Genomic DNA, 22074 nt, shown 5'->3' with positions numbered 1-22074 from the left:
AGATGATCAGCTGTGCAGCTGTGAGCTATGACTGAAAAAAGATTAAAAAGAAAGTGTAAACGTGGCTCAAGATAAAATGGCTCAAGCTTTTCCCCGACAGCTCCTGTTCAAATTACTAGAAATATGAGGCCAAACTGACAATTTTTCCATGAACAATGGCAGAATTATACAATAGCTACAGATTTTTTTGTGTAAATCATAACAAGTAACAGTCATTGAGTCATAGAGTCCATACAACACAAAAAAGGTCACTAGATTTTTACCACCGTTTGAAAGAGACTTTCAAAATATATTCCACCTTAATTCACAGTTTGCTTTCTTATCTGAAGTAGCTTCCCTGTTCCTTGTTACATTTGGCATTTACTGTCAGTTTGAAGACACAACTTTTCTGCCATTAATTCCTTAAATTCTTCTGTGGGCAATCATTTGTCCTTGTGGCATAAAGCAGCCAGTTATCAGGCAGTTGCTAAAACAGTTTTGTTTATGTAGCTTTGACTCCTTTTCCCAAACTGGCCAATTGCTTTCAATTCCTGCCCGACAGTTTGTCTTTGTCCCTTAACAGTCGATTCCATTCAGAGCTATTGCTACATCTTTCAATCCATGAGAAGTATTTATTAAAGTTATTAAAGTTCTGAAGTTTACATTATCACGCCAGTACAAAGACTAAAATCATGCTGCACACAAACTACTCTCCAGTTAACAGAAAAGCAGCAGAAGCCAGAAGTAGCAACAAGTGTGAGTGAAAAAAATCAAGGTGAAACAGTAGAAAGCTAATTTCGTTTCGACAAGACTGCTGGAACATTGAAAGAATTGAGTATTAGAAAGCCAGTCAGGGTACAAACTTCCAATTCTCTCAACAAAAGCCAGCCCAAGTAGCAACTTGGGACCTGCATAGAATAGTTGTCACCTCAATCGTATGCAATTGAAGTGAATGATCAGAAATACCAACTGAACTGAAGATACCTACACCCAACTAAGCAACTTGTTCCTCGACTGCAGGAAGAGGTGGACGCACCACCCATTCAGATCATATATCAACCATCCGACCCAGAGGTCCGGAGAACCCTAATCACGGAAATGAAACAACAATGCCAACAAACATAATAGACATAAACATCACTGAGAGGAACAGTCGGTGAAAACAACATGCACAAATGCAATTAAGAGACCAGCACAATTTAATAACAATGTGTACAATGCATAGGTAGAAACTGATGAAAAAATGAACTGCTAAGGCATGGGAAAAGTAGTGTATATAGTGGGAAAAATGGGTAACCATATCAAATGGCCTGATATTTGAATTGAAATATAATCATGTCCAAATATTTGACTTAGTCTGACATAGTTATATAACCTTTGGTCATGAGGCGCATACGCTATAGGCAGACATCTTAAGCTTCACTTCAATAACATCCTGTATTGAACACACCACAATCTTATACCTTTAAAAAATCTCAATTAACCTCAGTCAAGTAAATACAGCTACAATATTGAGTGTTTTTATTGATGACAAGCTTAGACAAGCATTACGTGTTAATTGAACACATTGTACACGTAGGGATACAAGAGCAAACAATTATTAAACAACATATATTCATGGTTAGAAAGGAGCTGCCATTCTTCAGCCTGCCTATCAATGCGGCTAAATTGGAATGTTGTTGTAAATTATTATATTTTAAAGAATGTGTAAGAGTGATGGTTAGACCATTGCACATACTTTGTTTAAAATCCTCATTATTCCCCTTTAGAAAGCCATTCCCAGTTGGAGACCGTGTTACTTTCAGTGGGAAAGATTGTGTATGCCAGCAATGCTCTCACACATTGATTACTGCTTCTGAGCCGATAAAGATTCATGGACCCAGTCGTAAGTATCATTGTTTTTCATTCTTACTGGTTTGATTTCCTTTGTGTGTTTAGATCATTCCTCTTTGCAGCCTCAGTTATCTTTCTCTTCTGCCTTTCAATCCCCATTTGCAACTTAATTCAGTCTTTTTTATTACACAGAACAGTTAATTCAGGGAATAATTATGAATTAAATTTCTCAATACTGATATTAACACATTGCAAGCTAATTTCAACATGTAGAGCTGCTCTTTAAGATGACAAGTAATATAACAAGTCTCATTTTGAAGCTAAAATGCAGCTTATGGTGAGTAACACTTGGCAGTTTGTTACAGTTTATAGACCATTTGGCTGTCTTGATAGGTGGTCTGTGCCTTTGGGTAAAGGGACTATGTTGCAAATGCTTGCAGGAAAGGATTTCAGACCCTCCGCCTGCAACCTGGAAAATATCAGAGCTGCTACATCTGCCTTTCTGTTTGGGACACATATCTCCCACGTGTGTTCTACCCAACTTTGTTGTGGGAATGCAGTATTCTCAGTATGCATCAGATTATAACCAGCAGAGCTACATACACTAGTCTGTACATTCCAAGACTGTACTCGAAGAGATGTCGGCCTGGATCTTCACTCCTGGCTCCAGTAGCAGGAGTCGGGAAATTAATCAGTTTGCTGTGCTTACCGTGAGTGAAACTCAACTGAATAGTGGGATAACAAGGTGTAGAGCTAGATGAACACAGCAGGCCAAGCAGCATCAGAGGAGCAGGAAAGCTGACGTTTCGGGCCTAGACCCTTCATTCAGCTCTACACCTTGTTATCTCAGATTCTCCAGCATCTGCAGTTCCTACTATCTCTGAATAGTGGGATCTTGGTTTAGATGGAGGAGGGGATTTTGAGCTGTGTGTGGGTTGGGGTCAGGCCTGCTAACAATGGGCACAGATCAGAAGTTACTACAGGGGCTCCTGAATGCCGAGACAGCCTTTTTAAAAGGTAAACGAGACGATCTTGATTCTCTGTGAATTCATCCTGCTGTTTTGTTATGCATAAGGCTGTTCAACCAATGCCATCCTTTCTCCCTACTCCTAATCCACATGCCCCATCATGTTAACCTATGCCACATTATGCCCTCACCACCTTTAAAATTTTTAAAATTCAAAGCCAAACCATGTTGAAATGACTATGTTAAGTTCAGGTTTATCTCATGCATGAGCCAAGAATCACCTATTTCCCCTACTGTGGGAGAAATGGCATTGGACTTCTAGATCCAGGTCCCGCTGCAAACTCTGAAAGAATCTAGGTTAATACACTTGGATCTTCTGGGATTCTAATTGATCATGGTTTTGGCGACTCTTGCATTTTGCCCAGAATGGCTAACTAAGAGCATAGCACCAGAAATCAAAAGATGTGCAGGCTAGGTGGAGTGGCCATGCTAAATTGCCTGTAGTATTCAGGGATGTGTAGATTAGGTGGTTATAGGGGGATGGGTCTGGGCGGGATGCTCTGAGGGTCAGTGTGGACTTGTTGGGCTAAAGGGCCTGTTTCCACACTGTAGGGATTCTATGATTCTATGATCTATGAAAGTGTCTACAACAACATCTTGTACCTTTTAACATAATGAAATATCTCAAGGAGTTTCACAGGAACATTACTTAGCAAAATTTGACACCAAATTATATAAAATGACATGATCAAAACTTAATCAAAGTAGCAAATTTTAGAGAGTATCTTCAAGGAGGTAAGAGAGCTGGCACATGGCAAGGTTTAGAAAAGGAATTTCTAAACACCTGGGAAACTGAAGATATCACCAGCAACGGTAAGGCAATTAAAATCAGGGACTCTCAAGAGGACAAAATTAGATGAGTTCAGGTATCTTGGAGGGCTACGAGGTTGGAGGAAGTATCAAAGATGAGAAGAGCAGGGGCCATGCTTGGTTTTGAAAATAAGGATAAGAGTTGTAAAGTCAAAGCATTTCTTAAGAAGTTGGTCATTAGTACATTAGAACCGTCAAGTCACGATGTGTCAAAGGCATGGATAAGGGCTTCAGTAGTATATGAGCTAAGTTGGGCTCCATTGGGAAATGCTACTGAGGTAGATCTAGGCAGTGGTCATAATGTCACAGATACATGGTCAGCTCATCGAAGCTTATCTCAGGATCAAATATGAACTAACAAGCTGTGCAATCTGGATCAGCCTCAGACAAATAGTAGGGAGAGAGGGATGGAGTCAGTAGTTCGGGAACAGTACGTAGTGAGGACCAAACACACATCAGTCAGTCTTCCTAGTGCTTGATTGGTGGAAATCTCTGATTGTCCAGACTTCAAACAAGATAACTTATACTTTAGCAATAGTTGAGGAGCCAAGAAGTTAGTGACAAGATGCAACGGAATACAACTTTGAGCATAGTCCTTCCACTATTCAGACACCAGGAGGGACATGAATGTAACAATAAAGAACAAAATTTAGATCATACCATCATTATAGAAAACATAGCAGTCAGGTCCACTTAATAGTGGGAGAGGCCCTGTGTCATTCTGGCAACAGTAGGAAGACTTCTCACCAATTAAATCTGAGATGGAAGTGACCAATTTGCAAAATTTGCTTGATCATATTGGGATATCGCTTAGGCTCATCAATAAGCTAATTGACATCCATTTCCCTTGAGCCCACGAGAATTTAATTGGATTGCCTGTGGGCTCGTGGGGAATGAACCTGCAGACAGGGACCCAACATCAAAAAAACGTGAGACACTGAAAGCAGTCCCCTGACCCCTTGCCCTCATCTCCAACTGTCTTGACACCCTCCCTCCATGGTCCGGTCCTACTCCATTATGCTGCTTCTGGGAACTCAACGATGATGAAATTCTTGGAGCATTTTCAGCAGCTGCCACCAAGCAAGGTAGCGCCACCAGCAATGGAGAGCTGGTGGCCAAGGATTGACCTGGAGCTCTCAATGGATACGATTCCTAAAATCCTGGGGAAGGCTTGACGCTGGCCACTTAGGTGCCTGATGGCACTTAACTTGATTGGGCCTCCTACAGGAAAGCAATGTGGTGTTTTCAAATTGCAAATATTAATCTTTGCCCTAAGTTTGCAATTCTGCATTCTACTGAATTGGCCTTCTGTGTATCCAACTACAAATGATAGTTGTGACGAATCGACATCATCCCTCCTCATTCTTTGCCTGTTGTTTTACAGCCCAGATTTGCTTTTCCAGCTTCTTTAAGCAATTTTGAGCCTGCACGCAATCATGTACAGATGGTGTAGATTTGTTTGTGGGGATTCTGCCAGCTATTCATGTCTCTGGGCTTTGATCACCAGGCAAGAAAATCACAAAAAAATGCCTGCTGCTCACCAAAAATAGAACTTAGTCTTCCTAAATTTAATTATTACTCTCGTAGGCCGAAAAACTCCATGGAATGATGCCCTGAAAAACAGGCCTTCCCCACAACCCGTGATTGGCTTTACAGTCCTATATACACTCCTGTATAGACTTCCATCGTGCATACTGAGAAAAATAGAAACATAGATGTTTGTTATATGGGAGGAGCTATTTGGCCTATCATTTGTGTGTCAGCCCACTGTAAAAGTAATAGAAAATTAATCCAATTACTCACGGCTGTCCATATTGTTCCCCTGCAAAATCTAATCTCATCTTTTGTTAAGTGACCGCTGGCTCAACTGTTCCCTTTGGTCACCCCATGTGGTATCAATTATAGACATTAAAAAATTCCACTTAACCTCACCCAGAAACCTTCATAAAATCAGCAACATGTCTGTCTAGACATAAATTTTCATCTCCTTGAAAAATCATTCAAGGTTTATTTGACCTTTCCATGACCTAATGGAATGAACAATTCTCACAAGTATTTGCTATGGGTGTGTTTCATTATTGGCATGAAATTGGAGTCAGTAGATTAGGTTAACTCCTCAGCAAAACCGCCTTTTGAGATCACCTCCCTTAACAAATGACAGACAAATTCAATGCTTCGCCCAGGATGATCATCTTCAGTGTAAATATTTATTCCAAACTCCAGATAAATTGAACAAAAATGTCTACAATGTAAGCCAACTTTGCTGTGCATTCGCAAAAGGGCACACTTCTCGGTTTCCATTTTCTTCAGTGAGCCTTCTACCCTTGACCCAGGGTTTACTTGCAACTGTCTGTTGGCAGTCACTAATGTTTTAAGGGATCAGGATGGCAGGAAAATTGCAAGAGCTGTCGGAAATCCCTTCATCCCATCACTTCCCTGTTGTGGGGCAGTGAGGGGCAGCCTTTTGCCTTTCCTACTGGATGGGAGAAAGAACATGCCAGTCAGAGTGGGAATAAGGTGAGTCAGCCTCTTGCACAATTTATCCAGATTTTTATTAATTGGACCTCTTATCACTGGCTGGTAATTTTGATTTGGTATTGACATTAGGAAATATTTTTGACAAATTCTGAGGCTGAAAGAAAAGCTTTAGGAGACAATTTAGATACATTTTATACTGTTAATTCTGCAAATTCACTGTTGAATTAATTGAAATGCTCGTATCCATAGTTTCCTGTGAAATATCGTAGGATCATTTAGCTTGGTTGAACATCTAGAAACAACATAAAGCTTGCAAAGGGGCAATGCTATTGTTATATGGATATTCCCGAAAATATGCAATGTTTTACTATATGCAAAGCATTCAGCTCCTGAGGTACAGAATTATAATTAAAGTACCCTAGCATGCATTCGATTTTCAAACTGTATTCTTAGTTTAACTTGCAACCTTTATGAACTCGGTTGGCGGGGTGGGGGGAGGTGTACAGGGGGTGGCAGTGGCGGTAGTCTGATTTCCTTCAAAATGAAACTTTCCAAGCTGACCTTGGCAAAAATGTTTTCCTCTGTTGCCTGACAGCTGGCAAACCAAGGAAAATTTAAACATGTTGATGGTTAAATCGAGATCCTGAACTGGTAGGTTGTTGTTTAGCCAGGGCAGGATATGGCTATCGCTATTATTTCCTCATTTCATATTAGTTTGAGAACTAACATACTTCCTCTCAAGTAATACATTGTGCTGAACTTGCTGTATTTCCAGTTTTCATCCATTATATTCAAAGTTTGAAGTATTTTATGTCCTGTCTGCAGGAAAGAAAACATTTTGAGGCATTTCCTTTTAAAATATATGTTTCGTCATTCAACCATGCAGGGTCTTAACTTTCAAATCCTCCCACATCAGGGACAGACTACAAAAATTTATTATTCCATCTGTTGCCATAATCAGAAACACTCCTCATAAAATACCTTTGTGTCCATGTGTGAGGGATTCCATGTTCCAACTTCCTCTACATTTTTGTCTAAACTTTCACCTCAATCTCTTGGTGAACAGTGATTACTGTCTTACCAACCAGACAAAATAGTTTTCCTCAACTGAAAAACCTTCATTATTTTGCAAACTTTCTCACAGCCGTTTTGCTCCACTGGAAATAGTCTTAAGTGTCCAAGTCTCTGCCTGTAACTATAGGGCTAGACTTTCTCAATTGTCATGATGCCAAGTCAGTTTCATAAACCAGGTCAAGAATAAATGAAGAAGTTGCCTCCGGAAACTCTGTCAACTCAGGGACAGAAGGCGGACCAAGGAAGTGGAGACACGGACATAGGGTGCATAGTGATGGCCCAGGCCTGCAGCCCCATTGGGAGAGTGGTGCTGCTGAGGCCAGCAGGTTAGGGCCAGGATGTTTTGACTCGGATGCAGCCTTGTTTGCTTCCAGAGAAGTCATCAACTAAACACGGCTGAAGCTATTCGAGCCCCTTGGATGGAGGAAAAACCCCACCAGGAGAAGTGATAGTACGTTTGCAGCTATTGATCACTGTGGCCCTATCTTTAGGACATTGGGCTTCTGAGTCCAATGGCTAGCTGGTTTACTGCCGGACGTCTGCCTGAAATGAGCTGGCAGACTTTGCACTTGGATGAAGGTGGGCTACTCCAGCAGTGGGAAATTATTGGTGCCAGCTCCTAAGTGGGGCCAGTTGGCTTCTCACTTTGTGGAGTGAGCCATCAATGCTTTTCTGAGTCAACTGCGAGGAAAGTTGTGGTGGTAAAAATGCACCAAGGTGCCCTCACTATTCAGCTTTCCACCTCCAAACTTGTCTCAATGGAACCAGGAATATTCAATATGTAGTTTCCCACCACTGGCTCTATTATCCTCTTATAAAGGTACACTAAAATTTCACAACAATGAGTCCAGGGATTGAGGAACTTCAGTTATGATGATAGATAAGAGAAGTTAGGAGTGTTAGTGTTTTCTTTGGGGAAGAGAAAGCTGGGGGTGGGGTGTTAGACAGGATAGACAGAAAGACACTGTTTTCATTTGTGAAAGGATCAAGAATGAGAAGGCACAAATTTAAAGTAATTCACAGAAGACCCAAAAGTGATGTGGGAAAAGCTTTTCTCATACACTGAATGGTCACAGTTGAGAATGCACCTCTTGAGAATATGTAGGAGACAGGTTCAATTGAATCAAATCTATTTGAAAAGGAGCAATATGCTGTAACCATTCTAGTAATTCTGTTTAAAGCATAGTGTTATCTGGTGATATTCTTTATTAAAAGTACAAGTGTCACTGATGTAAATCTTATTCATACTTGGAGGGAAATGAACATTGAGCAAGTGGATATCCTCTATGAGTAGAATGTTGGTTTTCTCAACAGTAGAGTTGAAATCCCAGCCTTGATTTATATTTGAACAGAGCCAAACTTAAGTGAACTGGCATTTCACAGCTGAGAAACATCTTTTCATCTGTGAATAATTGCTTCAGTGGAAAACTCCACTCACTTGGCTAGATATAGGAGGAAGGGTGACAAGTAATGTTCAACAGCTTATGTACTAGCATCAGAAGGGTACTTCCTAATGTACAGTGCAGCGTTTCTATTTCCCAATGTGATCATCATCCTCAAGACATGACATAGAGTATAGAATATAGACATGGAGAGCAAAAAAGAAAGAGAGAACAAGAGATTGAGATTGATTGCTTTCTGGAGGCAAGACTGTGCTAAATTTCAATGTAGGGGGTACGATATATGTTAACTTGTAATTCCAGTGAAGTTACACAACCTTATTTAGTTTAAATACTTCAACCTCCACTAGGAAGAATATCTTTTAGAATCCAGCTCTGTTGAGGTGATTGGAAGGAATGCTCTAAAAGCCTTCCCCATCAGTTTAAGTTTATTTTAAATATTAAGTTAGAATGTAAATGATAAAGAATTGCAGTTGCGCAACATCAGAATTAAATTCATATAATCATAAATTGAATTTAAAGGTTTTGAAAATGGTGGTAATCATCCACGACATTCATCAGTTTGAAATATATGTGAATACTAAAAATTAGATGAATACTTACAAATACTATTCCTTCTTCTGACTTTCTGGTGATATGAAAATGTGGTTGTGTGCCATAATGTTATGTGTTTTACGTTAGTGCTTATAAACAAAACTGTGCGAGACACTTTAAACCCAAGATTAGGAGTACGGTATTGTTCTTTGGTTCGATCATAGTGACCAAGCCCAGAATCAACAGTTATTCCCAGTTTAACAACATTTTCCAGATGTTTCACTTTCGTGCAAACTATCCTTAAGTTGATTTAAGTAGTAACTTCTTTGAAGGAAGTAGCTACAAAAATAAATTCACCAATAGTTCAATTAACTGGAGTAAAAATATCCTCCTCCATCCTAATTGTGCAATCTCAGGTATTTGTTTTATTTGTTTGTAGGAAGTGGGTATCATTGGTTGGGCCCACATTTATTGGCCATCTCTGAATGCTTTTTAAGAAGGAGCTGGTGAGCTGCCTTCTTGAAACACTGCAGTCCATTTGATGTCTGGTGCCTCAGTGAATACCAGGTGGTCCATCTGGTTTTGTTTCTATTGTATAGGTAACTTTTATGTAATTATTCAGTGAGAGCATTTAATGACTGGAAAGATGGATAATCTCTGCACAGCCATTTCCTGAACCCCCTAGACATTTGATACCTATTATATATAACTACCTCATACCTCCCCCTTTAGAGGGAGGTGATGGCCTAGTGGTATTATCGCTGGACTGTTAATTCAGAGACCCAGATAATGTTCTGGGGACCCAGGTTCGAATCCCGCCACAGCAGATGGTGGAATTTGAATTCAATAAATATCTGGAATTAAGAATCTAATGATGACCATGAATCCATTGTCAATTATCGGAAAAACCCATCTGGTTCACTCATGTCCTTTAGGGAAGGAAACTGCCATCCTTACCTGGTCTGGCCTACATGTAACTCCAGACCCACAGCAATGTGGTTGACTCCTAACTGCCCTCTGGGCAATAAATACTGCTTAGCCAGCGACACCCTCATCCAATGAATGAATAAAGAATCTGTTGTCAATGTCTGGTCCTTGAAGCAAAGAATCTACCAGCAAAACAAAAACTAGCAACTCTTCAAATCCACACTGCCATTAGGCATGGTGGCCACAAGTGGAATTGCAGGAAACCTAAGAGCAGCAGCATCCATGTAGATCCATGAAAAGGTTGGTGGGGCGGAATCACCGGCTGATCAATCAGGTGTGTTCAGAAAGATTTAATGGGATTTGGTTTGGGGGGTCGGGTAAGAGAAAGACTTGTTTACTTGGGTGTATTCCTATCTCAATCCTACAGGGAAACCACCAATGTACATCTCATGGCCTCACAATGTGGCTTGTAGCCCAGCCTCAACCATTGCTCCCCACCAGTAGTGGAATACCAGCAGCAGTGGATGAGGCCCTTAAGTAACCCATAATTGGCCAATTCAGAGCCTTGATCAATTAAGTGGCAGGAAGGCCACCTTTACCATCTCTGCCCTTGATCCTATTGGAGGAGTCAGGTTGGCAATTGGCTCCCCAGCCCTGTGCTTTCCCCCCCAATTTTACAGGTCTCTCCACAAAACCTCCCATACCTGAGCGGGAGCATTAAGTTCCATCTAGTGTATACAATTATTAAGAAATTAAATTTCAAAACAAGATTAGTTTAGAAATTGTCATGTGTCTAACTAAATGTTATATTAAGTAAATAATAAGTAGATAGATACCATTGCACCACTTTTAAAAGTCACCAAGGGGAATATGGCGTACCTTCTTTCCCACCACAAGATAACAGTAGAAGCATCTATGGTATTTAGATTTTTGGAAAAAGGACAAAGGATAGACTTTTATTAGCATAGATAGTGCATCCTTTTCCAATACAAGTCGCTGACGAGCAAATCTCCAAATTGACATCACTCACTTGGGAAATTGTCACTGCTAGTTAGTTGGGAAGATTCAGAATTGTAGGTTCAAGTTAATGTTGTGGTACACTATTGAAAGAGTAACTTCTATTAGAGATATCACCGAACAATTAAATCATGGTTTCCTTTTCAGATTGCCATAAAAGATTAGAATTCTGATCAAAACAAACCCATTTAATCAACATCAAGTATACAAATTAACAGTTAATTTGCTTATCCATTTATCTCATTGGGTGTGTGGAATATTGCTGTGTATAAATCACTTGTCTGGTTGCTTACAAAACAGAGAAGTGACTACACTACAAAAGTAATTCGCAACAAAGTGTTTTGGCCTTTTGTAGGTTGTAAAAGATGCTGTACAAACTGTCTTTTCTAACTTTTAAGTGCTGACGATGAAAGTAAGTGTAACTGTGATCTCTTGGGATCTCCATTTATAACTCTTCTGTCGTCTGAGCAACATCAATTTCTCCAAACTATTAGTTTCCTCATAAAAGTTTCTCTCCATTGTTATACAATACATTTTATATTGCATGCCTCTGCTTTTCTAACTCGTGATACATTTCTTAACTACCTCTAAAAACCTTGTAAACTCTGTCTGCCATGCTCTCTTTCTATCTTTCTGGATCCAAGTAGTTTTTTAAAACAAAAAAAGCACAGCTGAAACAAAAGGAATGTGTTAATCATTATCAACTTGCCCCAATTGGGACAAAGCGTAAATGTAATATATAGTTATGATATAATGTTCAATACTGTTAGATGTAATTCACATTGCATCAAATTCTTTATATGTCTGCTCCTTAAAACACAACTGATTATTTTTCGACTTTATAGATCAACATTCATTGAAGCATACTTTCCACCCACTTAAAGAAATTTTTGGTTCACTTTCTGCACTATGTGTCCCTTTTTTAAAAGATTTTATACACTGACCTGACTCAGTATATAGGGTACATTAGAAGTGTGGTAAGCCAGTTCAGGGGGACAGGTATTTCCACAGTTGTTCAAAGACTTTTAGTATACCAGAAAGCAGGAAGCTACGGAAAACTTTTGTAAAGCATTGATCAAACTTCAGCTGAATGTTTAATTCTAGGCACCACACTTTTTAGAAAAGACATCAAAGCCATAAGATGGTGTGGAAGATAATAAATAGAATGTTACCAGGTTAGAGACAAAAAAACTGCAGATGCTGGAATCCAAAGTAGTCAAACAGGAGGCTGGAAGAACACAGCAAGCCAGGCAGCATCTGGAGGAAAGGAGAAGTCAATGTTTTGGGTATTAGCCTTCTTCAGGATTCCTGCTGCCTGGCTTGCCGTGTTCTTCCAGCCTCCTGTTTGTATACCCAGAATATTACCAGGAATGAGGAACTCCAGTTACCTAAAGAAGCTGGAATTCTTGTGCTTCAGAGAAGGCTAAGAGGAAAGTTGATGTGGGGTTTTCAAAATAATGTGTACGTTTGGTAGAGTAAATAAAAATAAATTGTTTTCAGAAATGACAGGCCCAATAACTGAATGATATTTATTGAAACTGAATGGCAGTAAAAAAAAAGGCAACACAAGAAAACATACTTTTACAAGCTGTGGCCTGAAAGTGGGGGAAGCAGATTCCAAAAAACCTTTTAAAAGACAACTGGATTAATATTCAAAGAAAAAATATATAGGTAAAATATTCCACAAATTAACAACTCTTTGGTTGAAGTTATTTCTCTTCACCTCATGATGGACTCCTTATCCTAATACTATGCCCCTATGTCTTAGACTCCCCACCAACAAAAACAATCTTTCAGTGTCTACCCTCTCAAGCCACTTCAGAGCCTTGTATTTCCCAATGAGCTCACACCTCATTCTTCTAAACTGCAGAGAACATCAGCCAAATTTACTCAGCCTCTTAGCGTAGGACAATACCTTCATCGCAAGGACCAGTTTCATAAACCTTTGCAGTACTGCCTCCAATGCATGTAAATCTTTTGTAAATATGAGAATGCAAACGTTTTGGGCACCAGGTTTCTGATCTCAGTGTCAAAATCGAGCTTAAGTTCTCATTCCCCATATATGGATGAAGCAAGGTACACTGAAGGAAATCCTTTTGATTGTTGACTGTAAAGACAATGCTCCAACAGCGTAAGCAACTCATCCCGGGTAGATTTCAGAGCAAAACCCAAGGTAGTTGAAAACAAATTAACCAGTGATCCTCAGAGTGTTTTGGGAGCAACCATTTCCATTTTAATGTATCTTCTTGCAATGATTAAACAATGTTCTACCATTTTAAGATATATCTTTTCCGCACCATGTAGAAAATATTAAGAGTAGATGTGTTGTTTGAGTCCTGATTTTAACTTGAGTGTGATTTGGGCAGCTAATCAAGAGGTTATGATATGGGATCTTTATAGTTTTAGAATGGCTGCAAAGACACAAATAATCACATCAAGAAACAAACTGGCCTCTGTTCTTTTATACATTAGGCCTCCTGAGGCATATTTAAAGTAGAAATACACCTCTTGAAGCAAGGTTTCAACTACTGAAGGTAAATTGCATTTCAGGACTGTGTGGCATGGGGTAAATCTGCTCTGTTCCCTCTCAGCATGTGTTAACATGTCTTCCCTTTCGCTACCCTGAAACAATACCTGTCATGGCCTGGTGATTCAGATGGGCCCAACAGCAGCTGAGGTGCAGCAAATTACCATCAAGCTCTTATATGCTGTTAAACCCAGGAATCATCAGCCAACTCTCCATACTGCAACCTTCTACCTGGTGTGCTGAGATCATGGGATGATGCTTTCACATTGGACACATCAGAACTGTTTGCAGGGTCTGAACCTCAAAGAGTCTGTTACTGGGACTTTCACAGAGACACTACCTTAAGTGGCATGGTTAGAGATTCAAATCTCAAAATCCAGAGTGATAGTCAGAGGGCATCTTACTTGACTGGAGCAGCAAGCAGCAGTCCAGAGTCAGCGGAGGTCTCTTCAACATAGAGGGACCCTCTCACTAAATTGTTTGAAAGTAAATATAGACCCACTTCAGTAGGCAAGCTGGAGGGTGGGAAGGATCACTCCACAGCCTTTGGTTGCAGGCAGGAAGAAAGGACCAGGACACCTGTGTGGAGTGCTGATCCCACAGTCTGCACCTGGGAGCATAGCGCCAAACTACAGAAATAACATTCCCATCTCCCCGTCCTATCCCTTCCCATCACCCTCCTCCCATTTTCCCAGCCAGAGGCTGAAAGCTAGAGGTTGTCAGGAGAATCCAGGTAGCTGTGATTAATAAGTTTTTTTAATAAGCCTCATTCTCTCCCCACCTCAATGGAGCAGGAAGGCCTGCCAACCACAATCCTACTTTGACAGAAAGGGCCAATGATGGGAAAGGTGTCAAAACAAACCACAGGTTAATACTTGGGGTGACATGAATATGAGACAATTATTGTGATGCGGATTTAATTTATCATCTTTATTATATTTGGTACTTTGATCTCTAGCATGTTTTTGTAGCAACTTCTGAGTCTGCTTTGTCAATACGCCATTGATTTCAAATGGTGTTTCTGTTCCTTAATACACGTTTAAGAAAGTGGTGAAAAATGTGACAAGGACTGTGAGCATAAAAGGCCTTTGTGTGAGCTTTCAGGGCAGCAGAAAACTGACGATAAGGTAAACGCTCAGAACCTTGTGATAAGGTCTTGCCATAGCATTCCTTTTTCTGCTGCTGTCTTACCTTCTCCCTGATCTTCCTCATTGATGAGATCTTAAACATAGAACAGTACTGCACAGGAACATGCCATTCAGCCCACCCATATCTGTGCTGACCATGATGCCATTCTAAACTAATCCCGCCTGCCTACATATCCCTCTATTCCCTGTCTGTTCATGTGTCAGTCTAAATGTCTCATAAACTTTGCTAACATATCTGCTTCTACCACTTCCTCTGGCAGAACATTCCAGGCACCTAACACTCTCTGTGTAAAAACTCTTGCCTCACATATCTCCTTTAAACTTACCTCCTCTCACCATAAACCTATGCCCCCTATTCAGTATTTCCATCCTGGGAAAAAGATTCTGACTATCCACTCTATCCATTCCTGTCATAATTTTATGTATTTCTATCAGGTTGCCCCTCAGCCTCTGACACTGTTGCGAAAACAATCTGAGTTTGTCAAACCTCTCCTTATTGCTAATACACTCCAGTGTAGGCAACATCCTGGTCAACCTCTTTTGCGCCCTCTCCATAACTTCCACATCCTTCCTATAGTGTGATGACCAGAACTGCACTCAATACTCCAATTGTGGCCTAACTAAAATTTTATACAGTTGCAACAAGATTTGACAACTATTATACTCAGTGCCCGGACTGATGAAAGCAAGCATGCCATTGTCTTCTTTACCACCTTATTCTGTTACGTTGCCACTTTCACAGAACTGTGGACTTGCACCCCCCGGATTCCTCCATATATAAATGTTCCTAAGGGTCTTGCCATTTACTATATATTGTCCTCTTGCATTTGACCTCCCAAAATGCACCACCTCACACTTATCCAGATTAAACTCTATCTGCCATTTCTCCACCTAACTTTCCAACTGATCTACATCCTGTCGTATCTTTTGATAACCTTCCTCACCGTCCATAACTCCATTAAATTTTGTGTCATCTATAAACTTAATAATCAGACCACCTACATTTTCATCTAAATGGTTAATACCCCTCCACGACTACCTCTGTCTTCTACGGCCAAGCCAATTTTGTATCCAACTTGCCAAGTCATCTAGGCCCGAAACATCAGCTTTCCTGCTCCTCTGATGCTGCTTGGCCTACTGTGTTCATCCAGCTCTACACCTTGTTATACCATGGATTCCATATGTGTTTGATTGTCTGGACCAGCCTACCATGAGGGACTTTGTCAAATGCTTTAGTAAAGCCCGTATAGATGACATCCACTACCTTACCCTCATCAACCATCTTTGTCACTTCCTCAAAAACTAAATCAAGCTTGTGAGATAAGAACTTGACCACATAAAGCCATGCTGATTATCCTTAATAAGTCCATTCTTCTCCAAATGTGAATAATTCCTGTCTCTAAGAATCTTCTCCAATAATTTCCCTCCCCTTGATGTAAGGTACACTAGCATATAATTTCCTAGTTTGTCTCTGTTGTCCTTCTTAAACAAAGGAATAACTATACTCCAGTCTTCTGGAACCTCAGCTGTGGCCAAAGAGGATACAAAGATCTCTGTCAAGGCACCAGCAGTCTCCTCCCATGCATCCTTCAGTATCCTGGGATAGATTGCCTCAGGCCCTGTGGACTTATATACCTTAATGTTTTTCAAGGCACCCAACACCACCTCCTCATTAATATCAACACGCCCCAGGATATCAACATACTCCTCTCAAAACTTACCATCATCTTCTCCTTACTGAATTACAATACAAAGTACTTATTAAGGACCTCACCCACTTCCTCTGGCTCCATACATAAATTCTGTCCTTTCTCTTTGAGTGAACCCACTTTTTCCCTAGCTACCCTCTTCCTCCTAATATACGTATAAAATACCTTGTGAATCTCCTTAATCCTACTGGGCAAGGACAAGACAAGGACTAGCCCACCTAATTTCTTGTTTAAGTTCTTTTCTGCCTCCTTTATATTCCTCAAGGGCCTTGTTTGATTTCAGTTTCCTGTACATTGCATATGCTTCCATTTTCTTTTTGACTAAACTTTCAACATCTCTTGTCATCCCATGTTCCCAAATCTTGCCATCCTTATCTTTCATCCTCACAGGAGCATGCTGGTCCTAAACTCTGATCAACCAACCTTTAAAAGATTCTCACATGTCAGATGTGAATTTACCCTCAAACAGCCGTCTCTAGCCTAATTTCTCCAGTTCCTGCCTAATATTGTTGTAATTAACCTTCCCCCAATCTAGCACCTCTTCAGAGGACCAGTCTTAGCCTTATCCATGACTGCGTTAAAATTTACAGAATTATGATCGCTGTTCCCAAAATGTTCTCCCACAGAAACTTCAATCACCTGACCAGGCTCATTCCCTAATACAAGGTCTAATATGGCCCTTTCCCTAGTTGGACTATCTGTATATTGTTTCAAAAAACACTCCTGGATGCACCTAACAAATTCTGCCCATCTCAGCCCTCGACACTAAGGGAGTCTCAGTCAATATTGAGAAGTTAAAATCACCCACTACAACAACCCTGTTGTTTTTATGTCTTTTCCTGATCTGCTTACATATTTGTTCCTCTATCTTCTGCTTGCTATTGAGAGGCCTAAAGACTATAACCCCATCATTGTGATTGTACCTTTTTTATTCCTACATTCCACCCATATTGCCTCACTGGATGAGCCCTCCAAGATGTCCTCTCTTAGTACAGCTGTCACGTTTTCCTTAAATAGTAATGCAACTCCCCCACCCATTTAACATCCCTCTATATTTTGCCTGAAGCATCTAAACCTGGAACGTTGAGCTGCCAATCGTGCCTTTTCCTCAACCAATTTTCTGTAATAGCTACAACATCATAGTTCCACTTACTAATACAGGCTCTAAGCTCGTCAGCCTTATCCATTCTGCTTCTTGTATTAAAATAAATACACTTCAGGCTGCCAGACCCACAGTGTTCATTAACCTGGCTGTCCCTGTTCTTCCTATTACACTATTTGAGCAGCAGCTCAAGGTTAAGTCAATCACTCCATATGCCAACCAAATTCTGTGGTTTCTGCACCCTCTCCACCACAACATCACACTAGTTTAAACACCTCAGGGGCATTAACCTGCAAGGATATTTGTGCTCATCTAGTTCAGGTGCAACGTATGCCTCTTATACAGATCCCACCTGCCCTGGAAGAGATCCCCAAACATCGAGATATCTGAAGCCCTCCCTCCTGTACAGTTTTGGTCTGTTACTTGAGAAAGGATGTATTGGCACTGGAGGGGGTGCAGAGGAGGCTTATTAGGTTGATGCTAGAATTGAGAGGGTTGGCTTATGAGGAGAGATTGAGTACACTGGGACTATACTCACTGGAATTTAGAAAATGAGGGGGATTTTATAGAAACATACAAAATTATGAAGGGAATAGATATGCTAGAAGCAGGGAGGTTCCTTCCACGAGCGGGTGAAACTAGAACGAGGTGGCGTAGCCTCAAAATAAGGGGGAGAAGATTTAGGACTCAGTTGAGGAAGAATGCCTTCACCCAAAGGGTTGTGAATCTATGGAATTCCTTGCCCAGTGAAGCAGTTTGAAGCTACTTCATTGAATGTTTTTAAGGCAAAGATAGATTTTTGAACAGTAAAGGAGTTAAGGGGTATGGTGAGCGGGTGAATAAATGAAGCTGAGCACATCAAAAGATCAGCCATGATCTTAATGATTAACAGAGCAGGCTCGATGGGCCAGATGGCCTATTCCTGCTCCTATTTCTTATGTTCTTATGTACACCAACTCTTTAGCCACGCATTTAGCCACCTATTTCTGGCCTCACATGCATATAGCACAGGAAGAAGTCCAGGGATTACAACCCTAGAGGTCCTGTTTTTCAGCCTCCTACCTAACTCCCTAATTCCCTTTCCAGGATCTCATCTCTCTTTCTGCCTATGCGTTAGTATCAAATGGACCACTACCTCTGGCTGCTCACCTTCTTCCTTCAGAATATCCTGTGGCCACTCAGAGACGTCCTTGATACTGGCACCAGGGAGGTAACACACTATCCTGGAGTTTTGTTCCCATCCACAGAAATGCCTATCCGTATCCCTAACTATGTAGTTCCCTATCACCACCACTTGCCGACACTTTGGCCATCCCTGCTGTACAACAGAGCCAGTTGTAGTACCACTGACCTGCCTGCTGCTGTTGCTTTTGCCTGAGAGGCCACACCCACCCAACAATATCCAAAATGGTAATATTTGAGAGGGGAATGGCCACAGGGGACCCCTGCATTGCCTGCCCACACTTACTCACCTTTCTGGTGGTCACCCAGCTCTGCTCTGTACGTGTAGTCCTTGCTGATGGTGTGACTGGCTCACTAAATTTGCTATCCACAACATTCTCAACCTCACAGATGCTCCATAGTGAATCCATCTGCTGCTCCAGCCACTCCATGTGGCAAATCAGGAGCTGCACCTGAACACACTTCCTGCATTTGTGATCACCATGGACACTGGAAGTGTCCCTGTTTTCCCACATATAGCAGGAGGAGCATTCTACTAGGCTGAGATCTCCTGCCATTGTGATCCTTACTAATTACAAACAATAACCTAGGAATCAGTTTTACGCAACCTTACCCACTACACACCAAAGTGAGATTTCTCACTCCAACTCTTTATTCTGAACAAAATCCAAACCACAAAAATTTACACACTATCTATGACTGTAACTTTACACTCTATCTCCCTCCAAGCACAACACACTCAGTCTCTCGATCTGGTCCCTGAGCAGCCAGTCCTGTGTCACTTTTTGAGTCTTGTCGTCACCTCCGGAGCTCATCCTCTGGGTTCCGCTCTGCTCCCATCGCTGCTCTGACTGATCTCGATACTGGCCCTGCTCCTCAGGCTTTTATTTCGAAGCTCCTGTCTCTCTTGACTCCCAGGTTCGCTCTGCTCTGGCTGCCGCTCTGTCGGATTTGGAACTGTGTCTTACAAATGTAAGGTTTTGTGCTGGATGAGAATTACTTTTTCTAAAACATTTATCAATACATTTTATCAAGTGACATTGTGGTCCTAAGCTTCAATTACCATAGCAACCACCATGTGTATATATGAGGCATTTTGCTGGAGTGTTACAAAGTTACATTTGACATTGAGCTACATAAAGCAATATTAGGATAGACACTGCAATGCTTGGTTAAAAAAGTATGTTTTAAGGACCATCTTAAAGCAGATTTAGGGGAAGAATCCCAGAGCCTAGGGCTCTACAAGCTGAAAACAGCACCACCAGTGGTGGACTGAATAAAATTGGAAATGTTCAATAGGCCTGAGTTAGATGAGTGCCAATATCTCAGAGGCCTTGAAGAGACTACAGAATTTGCTGGTAGGTAAAAAACAAAGCCACCAATCTGCCACATTCTTGCCTTGCAGCGAGGTTTCAAATCCTTTTTCTGGCTGTGGTTAGTTCTTGGGAGCTGCCTCTTCTAGTTGCACCATTGCAAAATCATGGAAAGATTGGTAGAGATGTGTGGAAGGCCATGATGAACAACCGTTGGATAACTAAGAATGCTGAATGAACAGAGAGAGATTTTCATTTTCTGATAGCTTTCACTGTAAATGTGTAGTTTTTGTTGTACGTTGCCTTTAAGAGAGTTCACATTTAAGCAATCCACGTGCTCCATATATACATCATTGCAACTCTACCTAACTATTAGTCTGTTCAGCTGGGAGCTAAAATACACGACAGAAACCAATACAGTATAACTAATAAATTATAATATGTTACAGTTCAAATAAAACTAACCCAGAGAATTAATGAATCCCTGATGAGCAATTGAGTACTGGACCACCATCATTAACATGATACTTTTTGCCCAAGGTTATCATCAAAATGGTATATTTTGAAATTTAATCTTTGTTTTTGCTGAATAAGACAACTTTAGATTTCTTAATACATAATATTCAACAATAGTTTACAAACTTCGTGCGAGGTAACTTTAAAAGAATCCTGAATTTTCTGGTAATCTGAAATAAAAAGCCAAGTTTGCAAATACAAAGCAGGGATATCAGTATCTGTTTAATATATATAGACTTAGATGTAGTCTCTTCATTGAAAATAGGATTTTATAAACAATCATTATAGATATTTGTATATCTCATTATAGCTTTTCAAACTGTTTTGTAAAATAACTTATTTAAAGTATTTTTCATTTTTTACATAATGTACTTCCTCAATCTTACATTATGTCAATTCTGTCTCCATAGACATACAAACTATTGAATGCTGCCAGTCTTTTCATGATTGACAATCATATTATTTAGAAAGCATACTTCAAAACATTTCTTTTGAAATCTTGGTTTCAAAACTATGCTGGAACCTCACTGTGCAGCAGCGCAGTGAATATTTCATGAAACAATATTAAGTAATATAGTCTACAGCAGTTCCCAGTGTGCCAGTAAGAATGCTGAGTAAAAGATTTCCTTAAGACCAGACAAAAGTAAAATGTAAGCTTCAGAATTGCCTTAGGAAGTTAGCAGATGTGTTATTAGGTTAATTACAAGGAGTTGTGGAAAAATCTAATCACTGTAAAACAGCAATGCGTTACTCACCAGACAAGTGGTGTTAGAAGATTACAACCGAAATCTGGCTTCAGTTTGAATGTTATTTCCTATTGGACTATGACTGACAGGACATTATAAACAAACGAATGCTACACATTCAGGAGTACACCAAGGGAGTTTAACAGAGTTGAATGACAAGGACCAGTTCTTGTATTTGGGATGCCTTTCAGTTGCATGCTCAAATAGTAGGTGATGAGCATGTAATTTGCTGATTATGACCAGAACTAATAATTTACATCCATGGCCATTAAGCTCCATTAACCTTGCAACATAGGGTTTGTGGTCAACAAAAAAAAAATCAGCTGAACAACTTAGATTTTCTAACTACTTTAACACAATAAAATGTCCCAAGGCACTTCGCAGGAGCATTATAAAACTAAGTAGGGCACCAAGCACATAAGGAGATATTACATCGAAAGATCAAAACCTCGTTGAAAGAAATACATTTAGTCCTTAATTGGAAAGTGAGGTGAAGAAGCAGAGAAATGTTGAGAGAATGTTCCAAACTTGTTTCAAGAAGGTGCAGCCACCAGTGTTGGAGCGATTAAAATTAGATTTGCACAAGAGGCCAGAATTAGAGGCAGATATCTTGGAAGATTATGAAACTGGAGAAGATTATAGTGATCACAAAAAATGTCATGCGGGATTTTAAAACCATAATTAGAATTCAAAAATCAAAAAGTTGTTTCACTGGAGCTCAGTATGATCAGTGAGTGCAGGTATGATAAAGA

General features: G+C 40.3%; 1 protein-coding gene across 1 annotated transcript in view; it reads left to right on the top strand.

The window, feature by feature from the left end:
- The window catches only part of LOC109928508 (actin binding LIM protein family, member 3), a gene marked incomplete at its 5' end in the record, with an annotated part of 177408 nt that overhangs the window by 10338 nt on the left and 144996 nt on the right, over positions 1-22074 (top strand). Inside the window, one exon of the mRNA XM_048603946.1 lies at positions 1749-1864. Within this exon, the coding sequence (XP_048459903.1) occupies positions 1749-1864 (116 nt within the window). The remainder of the gene's footprint in view (positions 1-1748; positions 1865-22074) is intronic.

Source organism: Rhincodon typus, chromosome 12 (assembly GCF_021869965.1).
Source record: "Rhincodon typus isolate 14 chromosome 12, sRhiTyp1.1, whole genome shotgun sequence".
NCBI classification, from domain to species: domain Eukaryota; kingdom Metazoa; phylum Chordata; class Chondrichthyes; order Orectolobiformes; family Rhincodontidae; genus Rhincodon; species Rhincodon typus.
This window is presented reverse-complemented; position numbering and strand designations above follow the sequence as displayed.